This window comes from Opisthocomus hoazin, chromosome W (assembly GCF_030867145.1).
Source record: "Opisthocomus hoazin isolate bOpiHoa1 chromosome W, bOpiHoa1.hap1, whole genome shotgun sequence".
Lineage (NCBI taxonomy): Eukaryota > Metazoa > Chordata > Aves > Opisthocomiformes > Opisthocomidae > Opisthocomus > Opisthocomus hoazin.
The window spans coordinates 36,480,657-36,494,451 of record NC_134453.1 but is presented as its reverse complement, the minus strand read 5'-3'; the positions used below and the strand labels follow the sequence as shown (position 1 = coordinate 36,494,451).

At 43.8% G+C, this 13,795-nt stretch overlaps 1 protein-coding gene across 2 annotated transcripts in view; it reads left to right on the top strand.

The window, feature by feature from the left end:
• LOC142365581 (uncharacterized) overlaps positions 1-10,917 on the top strand; it is a 122,170-nt gene extending 111,253 nt beyond the window's left edge. For both annotated transcript variants that reach the window (XM_075446479.1, XM_075446478.1), the window contains exons 2-3: positions 4,292-4,465; positions 5,427-10,917. In XM_075446479.1, coding sequence (XP_075302594.1) covers positions 8,057-8,713 — 657 coding nt within the window. In that variant the 5' untranslated portion in view covers positions 4,292-4,465; positions 5,427-8,056 and the 3' untranslated portion in view covers positions 8,714-10,917. The remainder of the gene's footprint in view (positions 1-4,291; positions 4,466-5,426) is intronic.
• Positions 10,918-13,795: the final 2,878 nt, after the last annotated feature.

The following is a 13,795-nucleotide window of genomic DNA, read 5'->3' as shown; positions in this document are numbered from 1 at the left end:
TGAAAAAGGTCCTTGACCAGATACCCTTAAAGGAGCAGACACTCTCCTTCCACACACCCTTACACAGATCTTTATTGGGTCTGGCTGGGATGGAGTTAATTTTCTTCATAGCAGTTCATATTTTACTGTGTTTTAGATATGTGACCAAAGCAATGTTGATATCACACTAATTTTTTGGCTGCTGCTGAACAGTGCTTGTATAGCGTCAAGGTCTTCTCTGTTTCTCACTCTGCTCCCACTGCAAATAGGCTGAGGGTGGGCAAGAGGTTGGAAGTGGACTGACCAAAGGGATATTCCATGCCATACAAATGTCATGCATAGCAATAAAATGGAGGGGAGGAAGGTTTTAGGTAGGTAGCCATTTTTTGCTTGGGGACTGGCTGGGCATCGGTCTATTTGTGGGAGATGGTGAGTGATTGTCTTTGCATCACTTGTTTTGTGGTGGGGTTTTTTTTTCTTTCTTTCTTTATTCTTCCCCTTCTCTGCCTATTAAACTATTTTTATCTAGACCCATGAGTTTTCTAGCTTTTGCTCTTCCTGTTCTCTTCCCCTGTCCCACTGGGGATGGGGGGAGGGGTAAAAAGCAATCCATATATTAAAACAGAACAACAGGTATTGTACAATAAAAACAGGCGATACTGGTACAGGCAACAAGCTAAAATGAAAATACTGAGCCTAGCAAAAGCTCAGTCAAGTTTGCCTATACATCTACAGCGCATTCCTTAATCATCCATGCAAGAAATGTCACCATTCCAATAGTTATAGCAATTAGAACACATAATAAGGTGATTTAACTAAATGGTACTGCTTGAAAAACGACTATTGTTTGGACCAACCATTTTAACTAGGAAAAAAATTAATACAGATTAAAATATAATTTTATTGGTCAAAATCTGAGAAGAGTAGAATAGAAGCAATAACGAAGAGTTAGGCTACTGAGTTAGCAGTGGTTTCCATCACTGCTATGCAGAACAGACTGTACTCACAGCTACTACAGCTTTAGCAATACCTATCAGTAAGAGAATGGAGGAGAATCTTATCTTCTAGTAATACAAAGAGTAAGAGGGTAGAACAGTTTTCTGGTCCAAGAGTCATGAGCAGTGTGGTAATGTTTGCTCTACTAAATGAATGGGGAATAGAAAAGCAGGTTATTAGGATTTGAACATTAAAAACTTTAAAAAGCTACTAATGAATTTCTGACAGCTGGTAGGGACTGACTGGCTGAGAGGTGTTAATATCATTACCACACAATCAAATATCTATCTAGGTAACAGCAATCACCTCAATACAAGACTTCTATTGTTACAAAAAGAAGCTAAATCCAAAGACCATTATTAAAGAAACATCATTCTGATACAGCTATGCACTGAATCACAGAATCACAGAATCACAGAATGGTAGGGGGTGAAAGGGACCTCTGTGGGTCATCTAGTCCAACCCCCCTGCCGAAGCAGGGTCTCCTACAGCAGGCTGCACAGGACACTGTCCAGGCGGGTCTTGAATATCTCCAGAGAAGGAGACTCCACAGCCTCCCTGGGCAGCCTGTTCCAGTGCTCCGTCACCCTCAGAGGGAAGAAGTTCTTCCTCATGTTCAGACGGAACTTCCTTAGCTTCAGTTTGTGCCCATTGCCCCTTGTCCTGTCGCTGGGCACCACTGAAAAGAGTCTGGCCCCATCCTCCTGACGCCCACCCTTCAGATATTTATAGGCATTTAGAAGGTCCCCTGTCAGCCTTCTCTTCTTCAGGCTAAACAAGCCCAGCTCCCTCAGCCTTTCCTCATAGGAGAGATGCTCCAGTCCCCTCATCATCCCCGTCGCCCTCCGCTGGACTCTTTCCAGTAGCTCCTCATCTTTCTTGAACTGGGGAGCCCAGAACTGGACGCAGTACTCCAGATGGGGCCTCACTAGGGCAGAGTAGAGGGGGAGAAGAACCTCCCTCGACCTGCTGGCCACACTCTTTTTGATGCATCCCAGGATGGTCAACTTGTCATCCACCAGGACACCCAGGTCCCTCTCTGCAGAGCTGCTCTTATTCAGAAGCTGAATAAGACTGGGCCAAGTACTGACCCCTGGGGGACACCACTAGTTAGTAGTTAGCGAGAACCCAGCACCAAACCCAACAAACCGGTTTGGCTGGAGACTGGGCTGATAAGCGGCCAAAACTGCGTGAACACAGCAGAAAATCTGACTACGAGTCAACCACTTTACGCTAGAAACATATGCGGCCATCAGGGTCCGTCGAGCTCTCCCTCCATAGCAGCTGGCTGCGCGGCGGCGATCTCCCCTTGAGTAGGGACGCCCCCCCAAAGGTTACCCCTCGAGGCCGAGAGATCCCTTACCTGACACCAGGCATCGATGGGTTGGTAAGTGACCTTTTTTTGCATGCATCTAACATTTAAGATACATACAGTAAGCTTACGCGATCATCTTTGTATCCCATACTAACTTTAAGCGGATGTTTTCACAGGGGCACCACCAGCTTCGCTGAGTTGCTCAGCTTTGGCCTGTGGCGAGTCCAGTGCCTAGCTGGCTGGAACCAGCTGTGTCCGGCCCAGGGCAGGCCCTGGCCTCTTCTCACAGAGGTCACCCCTGCAGGCCGCACCTGCAGTGCTGTGTCCAGTTCTGGCCCCCACAATTCAAAAAAAACAAAAAAACAACAAACCGAAAAAAGACACAGACAGACTGGAGAGGGTCCCGAGGAGGGCCACAAAGACGATCAAAGGGCTGGAGAACCCGCCCTATGAGGAAAGGCTGAAGGAGTTGGGTCTTTTCTCCCTTGGAGAAGAGAAGGCTCAGGGGGGACCTTGTCACAGCATGCCAGTACCAGTACTTAAAGGGTGGCTACAAAGAGGCCGGAGGTGCTCTCTTTGCAAGGAGCCACATGGAGAAGACAAGGGGCAACGAGTACAAGTTGCACCAGGAGAGAGGTTTCATCTCGATACAAGACAGACATTTTGTCTCAACGCTGGAGGTTTTCAAGATGCGATTGGACAGGGTGCTAGATAATCTCATCTAGGCTCCCTTTGCCACAAAAGGCTGGGCCAGACGATCTTTCGAGGTCCCTGCCCACCTGGGCTGCTCTAGGATGCTACGATTCTTCAGCGGATCACCGTTTAATAACCCTTTGCTCTCTCTGGTTTGGAACAAAGTATCGGCAACGTTGCCAGCGAGGCGAGACATAGATTCCACCAGGCGCCAGAGACCTCCTAAACCTACGGCAATCACCCGGTCTCTCTGAATGTATGAGCCATGCCTAGCTGCTTCAGAATTCCCCCGCCCCCAGAAGCGGGAACACCTTCGGGATACCTTAGGGAGTTTACACAGCCAGAACTTCTCCCCGGGAAGATTAAATAAAGGTGAAGGCCTCGCGTTACTTACGCGCCCGCATCACCAAACTTCACCCCATTGCTTGGGGATACAGAAGAGATGAAGACGCCTTCCAGTGGGCGTCTCTGGTGCCTCAGTAACACGGTGTTTCAAGGGCAACGAAGGATCGCCCTGCTTTCATGTGCCCATCTCCCTTTTTTAAAAGCCATTAAAGAAAGATGAAGTTTGCCGTCTCCCCGCGATGTAGTTTTGGTTTGGCCCTGGCTGGGATGGAGGCGACTTTCCCCATAGCAGCCCTCACAGTGCTGTGCTTTGCAGTTGTAGCTAGAAGGGTGTTGGTAACACACCACTGTTTTGGCTACTGCTGAGCAGTGCTCCCACAGCATGGAGGCTCTCTCTCCAACCACCCCCAAAGTCCAGAAAGCTGGGGGTGGGCAAGAGGTTGGGAGGGGACAGAGCCGGGACAGCTGACCCAAACCGACAAAAGAGATATTCCATACCATATGACATCGTGCTCAGCAATTAATTCCAAGAGAAAGGAAGAGGAGTAGAGGGCTTTCGTTTTTAAGGTGTTTGTCTCCTGAAACAATTGCTACGCGTATTGAGGCCCTGCTTCCCAGGAAGTGGCTGGACATTGCCTGCTGATGGGAAGCAGAGAATAATTCTTGTTGTTGTTTCCTTTGCTTCCATGTGTAGCCTTTGCTTTTCTTAATTATACTGCCTTTATCTCAACCCCTGAGTTTTTAATCTTATTTTCTTCCCCCTGGTCCGCTGAGGAGGGGAGTTATAGAGCAGCTTGGTGGATATCTGGCAGCCAACCAAGGTTAACTCACCACAAATTTTCAGCTATTGTAACCTAGTAAACCATAGATTTTGATGTATTTTTGTGGGAAATATACTTCTGTTACATTAACCAGGGTTTGCGGAGCAAATGCATTTATTCTCTTCCTTTTCCCATTCTCAAGATTTCATTTTCAGATAGCCAGATGAGAACTATGAGTCATTCCTATTGTCAGAATCTGCACCTCTGTTCTTCCTTCCTATGGGAGTTACTATTTATTGAGTGCTGGGACCCTTAGACCAGATATCCACTAGCAGTATGTTCAAGATTTGTACTGATCCCTTCTTCTGCAGAAAAGGTATGATTGAGCACTGTCAACTTGTACTTTAAAACACTGATATTGAGATAAAGTAGACATTGTTTCTGCAGCATTTGCTAAATATTGGGAAAGGAATTGTCAAATGTTGCCCTCATAAAAATTTGCGTTGGGCCATTTTCTGTCTTTCTAGAGACTTCCAATAAGGCATAAGCAAAGCTATACAGAAAACAACTGAAAGAGTTCGTGATGTTTAGTCTAATGCTTAGCAACACTAAAAGCAAAGGGCCTGAATTTTTCTGTTCTTTCAAGAAGATTTTTTTAGTAATAGAAATTTAGCCTACTTCTAAAGGGGTTAACAACATGTATTAATGTTTAGCTTTAAGTTCTTATGAGCTTCTCATGATTCCTTGTCCACTATCAAACAGGAAAACAAGCCATTTCTTCATAATATGAATACTACTTTTGCAAGGATGAATAAAGTATCTACCAATCTTGCTCATAAGGAATGGTATCAATCACACTAATTTTCCCCCCTTTTGCAAGCTTGACAGTATAATTTCATTCAAGTGAGCAAGCGTCTGTGTGGGTGCTTAACTGTTAGCCAGGGCCAACCCACCACAGTGTGATAAAGATATGGAAATACTGATGAACACAAGCATTTCCTGACATGCTTTGGCTAGTATAACAGTTAGTGGCTAGTGTCCTGTTATAGCAAGCAGCTTTGGGTTCCTTCCTTTTCATTTTACTTTGAGAAGAATGCTGTGAAAGAAGAGGAAGGCAGGCACAAAAGAAAGTTAAAAAGATTTAGCATTCTTTTTATTAGAATTTTGTTTTCATATATATATATGTCTTACATAAATAAGAAGTAGCTCTGGGGGCTTCCAACAAAAGCACTATGGCATGTGTGTGTAGTGAAAACATACACGACTGAAGAGTGCTTCTAGAACAGTCTAACCCAACCTTCTATTTAATGTGTGCTCAACATTTTCTTATCTTTCAGATCTATGGTGCTGCTATTCACTTTTATGAGACTTGTCCTGGGAACTGCTAACAGAAAAGCAATGATTGCAGTTGGGTCTCCTGACAGCTGTAGAGAAGGAAGTGGTTAATTCCAAGTTCATGAATTCTAAGAAATGTATTTGTCTTCTCTCACACTGGCCTTTCTTTGAATCATTTTGCAAGTTTCTTATGTTCATCCACAAACTCTGTTTCTAGCCTCATCATCTTCCCATTGAAAAGCATGCAAAACATGCTTTCAAATTGTTTCAAGACACATGTCAGCTCAAAAGTGGGGGTTTTATACGTGGCATTTTCTTAGCTGGTGTATTTGCTACATCCTCTTGCTTATACTACATAACTTACACTATACTGATGGAAATTATTTGTTGCTTCTGCTTAATGGCATTGGCTTTGTAGTGCCATGAGAGTGAGCTGGATTTTCCCCCAGTTCTCTGTTTGTCAAGCCTGTTTACCCTTTCCCTTACCAATGGCAGCTATAGAAAATGACTGGATTACAAGGCACATGCTAATGTTTGCAGTGCTGTATTTTCATAGAATCATAGAATCTTAGGTTGGAAAAGACCATTGGAAAAATGTGCAAATATGTTAGAAGTCAAAAATGTATTTTAAAATGGATATTTGAAATTGAAGGTGGCTACATTGTCTGTGAATATTGTCTGTGCCTTCTCATCTGGAGCTCTCTTTAAATGCGAACTGTCAATTAAATCAAAACATTTCCAATCTCCCCTTTTTGCTTAGGCAGTATTTTTCCTTTTATGTTATGTAATATCTTACATGCAGAAGGACTCCAAAATTTATTCACTTCTGTGACATATCAGACTAAGTGGAAAACAACAGCCTGCCACCAAACTGTGCAATAAAAGAGTATAAGTACTTTTTTAAGGACACTGATTTCCCCCCCCCCGCTTGAGGACTCCATTATAATTCATACATGTTTGCATACTGGAAACAAATGAAATGCAGAGACTAAATTGTACAGATTTACAATATGTACAGATATGCAGATACAGATGCTGAGCCACTCTCCATCATCTTTGAAAGGTTCTGGAGGACAGGAGAGGTGCCCGAGGACTGGAGAAAAGCCAGTGTCACTCCAATCTTCAAAAAGGGCAAGAAGGAGGACCCAAGGAACTACAGGCCGGTCAGCCTCACCTCCATCCCGGGAAAGACGATGTAGCAGCTCATTCTAGAGGTCATCATCAAGCAAGTGGAGGAAAAGAAGGTTATTAGGAGTAGTCAGCATGGATTCACCAAGGGGAAATCATGCTTGACCAATCTGTTAGCTTTCTACGATGACATGACAGGCTGGGTAGATGAGGGGAGAGCAGTGGATGTTGTCTACCTTGACTTCAGCAAGGCTTTCGACACTGTCTCCCCTAACATCCTCCTAGGGAAGCTGAGGAAGTGTGGGCTGGATGAGTGGTCAGTGAAGTGGATGGAGAACTAACAGAATGGCAGAGCTCAGAGGGCTGTCATGAGCAGCACAGAGTCTAGTTGGAGGCCTGTAACTAGTGGTGTCCCCCAGGGGTCAATACTTGGCCCAGTCTTGTTCAACTATTTCATCAATGACCTGGATGAAGAGTTAGAGTGTACCCTCAGCAAGTTTGCTGATGACACAAAACTGGGAGGAGTGGTGGATACACCGGAAGGCTGTGCTGCCATTCAGCGAGACCTGGTGTAATCGATGGCCTTGCTGGACTTGTCAATGCAAGACGAAAGACATGCTCGGACTCAGGCGTCAAGAGCCAAAGAGTTAACAAAGGGAGCAATTAACTTGTGCTTATCAGAAAACAGTAAGAGGGGATAGCCCATCACTATAAATCAAGTGATCTGTGGGGCCTGGCAGAGGCCCTGCAGCCAGAGATTGCTTTGGATAAAGAACAGATTGCCCCCCGAATACACATACCAAGATGTCTGCTCCGAAGGCGTGTCACACTGCTGAGTCCCGCTTCTGACGACACGACATTCCACGCCAATCGCCAGTCGATACACAATAATTCACTTAGTCTCACCTCGCAAAAAGATTTACAAATATATAAAAATTGGCACTTAAAACTCTCTTTGGGAGGAGGAGCCAAGCGAGAACTTTACCTGACGGACAGGTCGACGGGCCTGAACCTCTCTTCTCCCCCCAAGAAGGGACGCCTTTTTGGTAAGAGTCATGCCTCTCACTTTGTCAGATGTATCCCCGGAACACATTGTTAACTAAAGTGCTAAACCATTACCTTTGAGCTCAACTTTTGTAGACAGTGCATTTATCAACGACAATCTCGAATCTGTGATACCTGTCTCTTGAATAAATTACCTATTGTTTCAACTTTGCGAAACTGTTTCAGGGAAAGTCCTTGGAAGGGCTCTGACAGGCAAGTTGAATCTGAGAAGTGGCTACACACTTAACCCTTTAGACAAACCACTGACCAAGTCTGGGACTAGGAGTTGATCCAGCCGCACCTAGACTCTCCTCTGAGAGAGAGTTTAGAACGCAAGGGGGTCTGCTCTGAACCTCGTGACTCAACGGGAGGACTCTCCTTTTGTTGCTTATCAGACTCTGCTTACCCCCCTTTAACGCGACACCTGGACAGGCTGAAGAGTTGGGCAGAGAGGAACCTGATGAAGTTCAACAAGGGCAAGTGCAGGGTCCTGCACCTGGGGAGGAACAAACCCATGCAGCAGTACAGGCTTGCGGCGGACCTGCTGGAGAGCAGCTCTGCAGAGAGGGACCTGGGTGTCCTGGTGGATGACAAGTTGACCATCCTGGGATGCATCAAAAAGAGTGTGGCCAGCAGGTCGAGGGAGGTTCTCCTCCCCCTCTACTCTGCCCTAGTGAGGCCCCATCTGGAGTACTGCATCCAGTTCTGGGCTCCCCAGTTCAAGAAAGATGAGGAGCTACTGGAAAGAGTCCAGCGGAGGGCGACGGGGATGATGAGGGGACTGGAGCATCTCTCCTATGAGGAAAGGCTGAGGGAGCTGGGCTTGTTTAGCCTGAAGAAGAGAAGGCTGACAGGGGACCTTCTAAATGCCTATAAATATCTGAAGGGTGGGCGTCAGGAGGATGGGGCCAGACTCTTTTCAGTGGTGCCCAGCGACAGGACAAGGGGCAATGGGCACAAACTGAAGCTAAGGAAGTTCCGTCTGAACATGAGGAAGAACTTCTTCCCTCTGAGGGTGACGGAGCACTGGAACAGGCTGCCCAGGGAGGCTGTGGAGTCTCCTTCTCTGGAGATATTCAAGACCCGCCTGGACAGTGTCCTGTGCAGCCTGCTGTAGGAGACCCTGCTTCGGCAGGGGGGTTGGACTAGATGACCCACAGAGGTCCCTTTCACCCCCTACCATTCTGTGATTCTGTGATTCTGTGATTCAGTGCATAGCTGTATCAGAATGATGTTTCTTTAATAATGGTCTTTGGATTTAGCTTCTTTTTGTAACAATAGAAGTCTTGTATTGAGGTGATTGCTGTTACCTAGATAGATATTTGATTGTGTGGTAATGATATTAACACCTCTCAGCCAGTCAGTCCCTACCAGCTGTCAGAAATTCATTAGTAGCTTTTTAAAGTTTTTAATGTTCAAATCCTAATAACCTGCTTTTCTATTCCCCATTCATTTAGTAGAGCAAACATTACCACACTGCTCATGACTCTTGGACCAGAAAACTGTTCTACCCTCTTACTCTTTGTATTACTAGAAGATAAGATTCTCCTCCATTCTCTTACTGATAGGTATTGCTAAAGCTGTAGTAGCTGTGAGTACAGTCTGTTCTGCATAGCAGTGATGGAAACCACTGCTAACTCAGTAGCCTAACTCTTCGTTATTGCTTCTATTCTACTCTTCTCAGATTTTGACCAATAAAATTATATTTTAATCTGTATTAATTTTTTTCCTAGTTAAAATGGTTGGTCCAAACAATAGTCGTTTTTCAAGCAGTACCATTTAGTTAAATCACCTTATTATGTGTTCTAATTGCTATAACTATTGGAATGGTGACATTTCTTGCATGGATGATTAAGGAATGCGCTGTAGATGTATAGGCAAACTTGACTGAGCTTTTGCTAGGCTCAGTATTTTCATTTTAGCTTGTTGCCTGTACCAGTATCGCCTGTTTTTATTGTACAATACCTGTTGTTCTGTTTTAATATATGGATTGCTTTTTACCCCTCCCCCCATCCCCAGTGGGACAGGGGAAGAGAACAGGAAGAGCAAAAGCTAGAAAACTCATGGGTCTAGATAAAAATAGTTTAATAGGCAGAGAAGGGGAAGAATAAAGAAAGAAAGAAAAAAAAACCCCACCACAAAACAAGTGATGCAAAGACAATCACTCACCATCTCCCACAAATAGACCGATGCCCAGCCAGTCCCCAAGCAAAAAATGGCTACCTACCTAAAACCTTCCTCCCCTCCATTTTATTGCTATGCATGACATTTGTATGGCATGGAATATCCCTTTGGTCAGTCCACTTCCAACCTCTTGCCCACCCTCAGCCTATTTGCAGTGGGAGCAGAGTGAGAAACAGAGAAGACCTTGACGCTATACAAGCACTGTTCAGCAGCAGCCAAAAAATTAGTGTGATATCAACATTGCTTTGGTCACATATCTAAAACACAGTAAAATATGAACTGCTATGAAGAAAATTAACTCCATCCCAGCCAGACCCAATAAAGATCTGTGTAAGGGTGTGTGGAAGGAGAGTGTCTGCTCCTTTAAGGGTATCTGGTCAAGGACCTTTTTCAGTGCAAAAGGGGATAATAAGAAAAGGAGGAAGCCATAAACAAGAACATGCAGGGACACAGATCTGATTGACAAATGATAAGGGAGGTAGTGATGAGAAATAAACCTGGTCAGTCACACTAATTGATGAGGGCATGTGAGAGTGGGAAAAGTATCCAGCAAGGTTATCTGATTGGGGACCAGATCAAATGGGATACTAAGGGAAAAAGGGGGAAACCAGAAACAAAATATACAGAGACACAGACCTGACAAAACAAATATGGAGACAATGACAAGAAACAAACCAACAAACTTTGCCTGTCACACCAGTTGATGGGCTATCAAGAAACTACAGGCACCACTTCCAGGAAGATCAACCTAGACTTTGCAGCTGATAAGATCCCGGACTGGAATTCATGAGGGAAGCAATAGAACTGTGCAAACCCATGAAGGGACAGGCATGGAGAAGAGGGAGCAGGGAGGAATAGAGTAGGGGGGGGGGGTAGACAGAAAAGGGTATAAAAAGGGCCGGTCTCGTGTAAAATGAGGCCAGTCAGTATGCTTGTCTAGGACTAAGTGCCAGCTCCTGGTGAGACCTGTGTGCGAGTGTGACTGAAAATTGGTGCCAAACCGGGCGTGTATGTGCCCCTGGCCTGCGGTGCCAGCTACTGGAGCAAGTGGGATCTCAGTGTCAGATACTGGAGCGGGTGGCGGTCTCAGTCTCCAGCCACTAGGCTGGAATGTTGTGTGACCCAAATCCCAGCTACTGGGAGGGGTCCAGTATGAATGAGGTGAGTGAGGGGCTTCACGCCTATGACTGGAGCAGAGCCTCGGGTCTCAGCTCATGTGTCTCCCTGAGTTAGCCAGATCAGCATGGGGGGAGCGAATATGTGGCTCAGCCCAACACAGAGTATAAAAACTAAACAACTAACAAAAGAATTTCTAAGAGAGCAACAAGCTTGAGCTGACTTCAACCCATGTATTCCTTTCTGGCAACTGGGGATGCCCAGCATTGTGATGGTGAGCATATTATAAGGATCAGTAGTGGAGATCACATTGGTATTGTGATTGAACTGTGTATTGCAATTGCTATATTTTGCTAAGTGTAACTTACATTTGTATTGTGTTTTCAGTGTATTTTGTATGACTGCTAATTCAGAAATCCCGTGTAACATCAAGTATCATCAAATAAGTAAATTTGATATTAAACATTACACCCTCCATGCATGGAATATCTAAAAGGACCTGGTCAGAGAGTATTGGCCTCTGACAGGAGTGCATGTGGGACAAGTGTGTGTGTTTGCTAGCAAGCATCAAGCTGGACTAGCCAGCTAGTAGGGGACCTGTGAAGCGGGTAAGAGGGCCTGGGATCCAGGCAGTGGTACCAGGTGGACAGAGGGGCCATGCTGCTACTCAAGGGATCTGCAAATGTGTGTGTGCGTGCCTTCACTAGTGAACTTCTGTCTGTACCAGTCAAAGAGTAGGAAGGGGACTTGGCTGTCTGTGTTTGTACTTTATGTGAGTCCTGTATGTAGATGCTGTTGAAGGCAGCATCTTGTCTGTGGCTTTCTGTGTGACTGGCCATGTCAGTGTCCTCTGTGTGTGTGTGTGTGTGTGTGTGTGTGTGTGTCTAGAATATGTGCTCAGCTGCTGAACCTGCAAATGGGAAAGTGGCATCTGTGACCCTCAGCCTGGGCAGAGACCCAGAGTCCCTGTGGCACCTGGATGGGCTCCAGCCAGTCGTGCATGAGGGACTCCTGGGCTGGAGCAGCTGGAGAATGTGGCCGTGGTCTTAACATCACTTAAAAATCTGTGTGATCCACAACAAGATGTTGTATACATTTGGACATAAGCATGGTATATGTGCAAATTCTGGGGGTGTAAGTTGTTGGGGTTTTTTTTTATTTACCTATAGATGGAGAGATTGCTGAACTTTGCAGTAAATAAAATTTAATAAAACTGTGTTGATACTGTTAAGTCCCTGCCTGTCTTTTCTCATCTCTATCACTACTAATGCTTCATAAAAAATTAAAATATACTGAATCAAGGGTCAAATATTTGGGTTACCTATAGTAATGTGATATAGATGTTGTTCTGAATAAAGTAAATAGGGCCACTGGCTTTTTTGGGTTTGTTTTTTTTTTTTAAGTTCTAGCAATAGAGTCATTTGGGAAATGGGGCATAAGCTAGAAAAGAGGAAGAAGAGTATATATTTTGCACCATGTCTCTTCTTACACTTTCACATTGCACCATCATGTCTGAATTTGATCTATGTGACTGTGTCATACAGCTGTTCAGTGGATATTTGCATGAAGATCAAAGCTCAGGACTCTTAAATAGCATTTGATGCTGTCTTACACTCAGGGCATCTTAACCCAGTGTCTTTGAGGTTAGAAATGTTCTAATGATATCTTCTTTTGCACTTGAAGAACTGAACTCTTGGTGTGTTCTACTAAAATTAAGCAAAGCTTTGTGTATTACCTGTCCTCAGTCTAAAATATTTTTCCCCTAACTGCTACTGGTTTTAATGTTTTTCTTAATTTGAATGTATTGTATGAACAGTTTCTCTATACCTTCTCAAAGAGAAGCTGACTCAAAGTTTTCTCTAATCTGTTTAAGTAGTGTAAAAATAAGGTAATAGTTAACCTGACAACCTGACAAATTATCTTTCCATTTTAGATTTTAATCATGAGTAGAAATAAGAATCTAAGCTATTTTGAGATGTCATTAAGTACAGTCCTTTTCTCTGTAAATATATTTTATTATATCATCTCATATAACTTTTTTCCATTTTAATTCTGGACTGATTTTTCATATTAACTAACTTCAGTCAGATTTAGTCATTTAATCTCTTGATCAATTAAACACATCTCTCATTTTCTTTGTGTCAAGAGGAAATTTCCTGTGATGTTTTATTAAAAAAAATGTTTCCTTCAAATTAGTGAGGCACATTGTTTTGGTAGCAGCATCAGAGGAAGGAGAGGAGAGGAGAGGAGAGGAGAGGAGAGGAGAAGAGAAGAGAAGAGAAGAGAAGAGAAGAGAAGAGAAGAGAAGAGAAGAGAAGAGAAGAGAAGAGAAGAGAAGAGAAGAGAAGAGAAGAGAAGAGAAGAGAAGAGAAGAGAAGAGAAGAGAAGCAGTTTGTGTATATTTCATTTTTTTATACTCCCTCTTCTCCTTCTTCCTCTGTCCATATTGAACGGTTCAAACCTATTTTCAACTGTGTATTTCAAAATTTTATACCACAAATGAAAAGACTAATTGTGGCAGGTGTTATGAAAAGAAGACTGCATTGAAGAAACTTGAGGAATATGACTTCTATATGAAGATATTCTTTTTAGTGAAAAATAACTGAATGTTTTTGTTAATATTAAAGATAGAAGATAGAATGGAAAGTTGAAGACTGGGTTGTAGAGAAATAATTTTTTCAGAAGGTAAGAACAATAGGATATTTAGTAGACGGATGTGAATGTCGAGATTCTGTTGGAATAAGTAATTGAAAGCTTAAGTATAAACCTTACTTGACTTGATTACTGAACTAACAATATTCCAGTAGCTAGACATCTTGTGAGACATTCAACTTAAAAAATTGTAACACCTAGGTTCTTTTACCTCTGATAGACCCGTATTTTCAATAGTGAACTGATT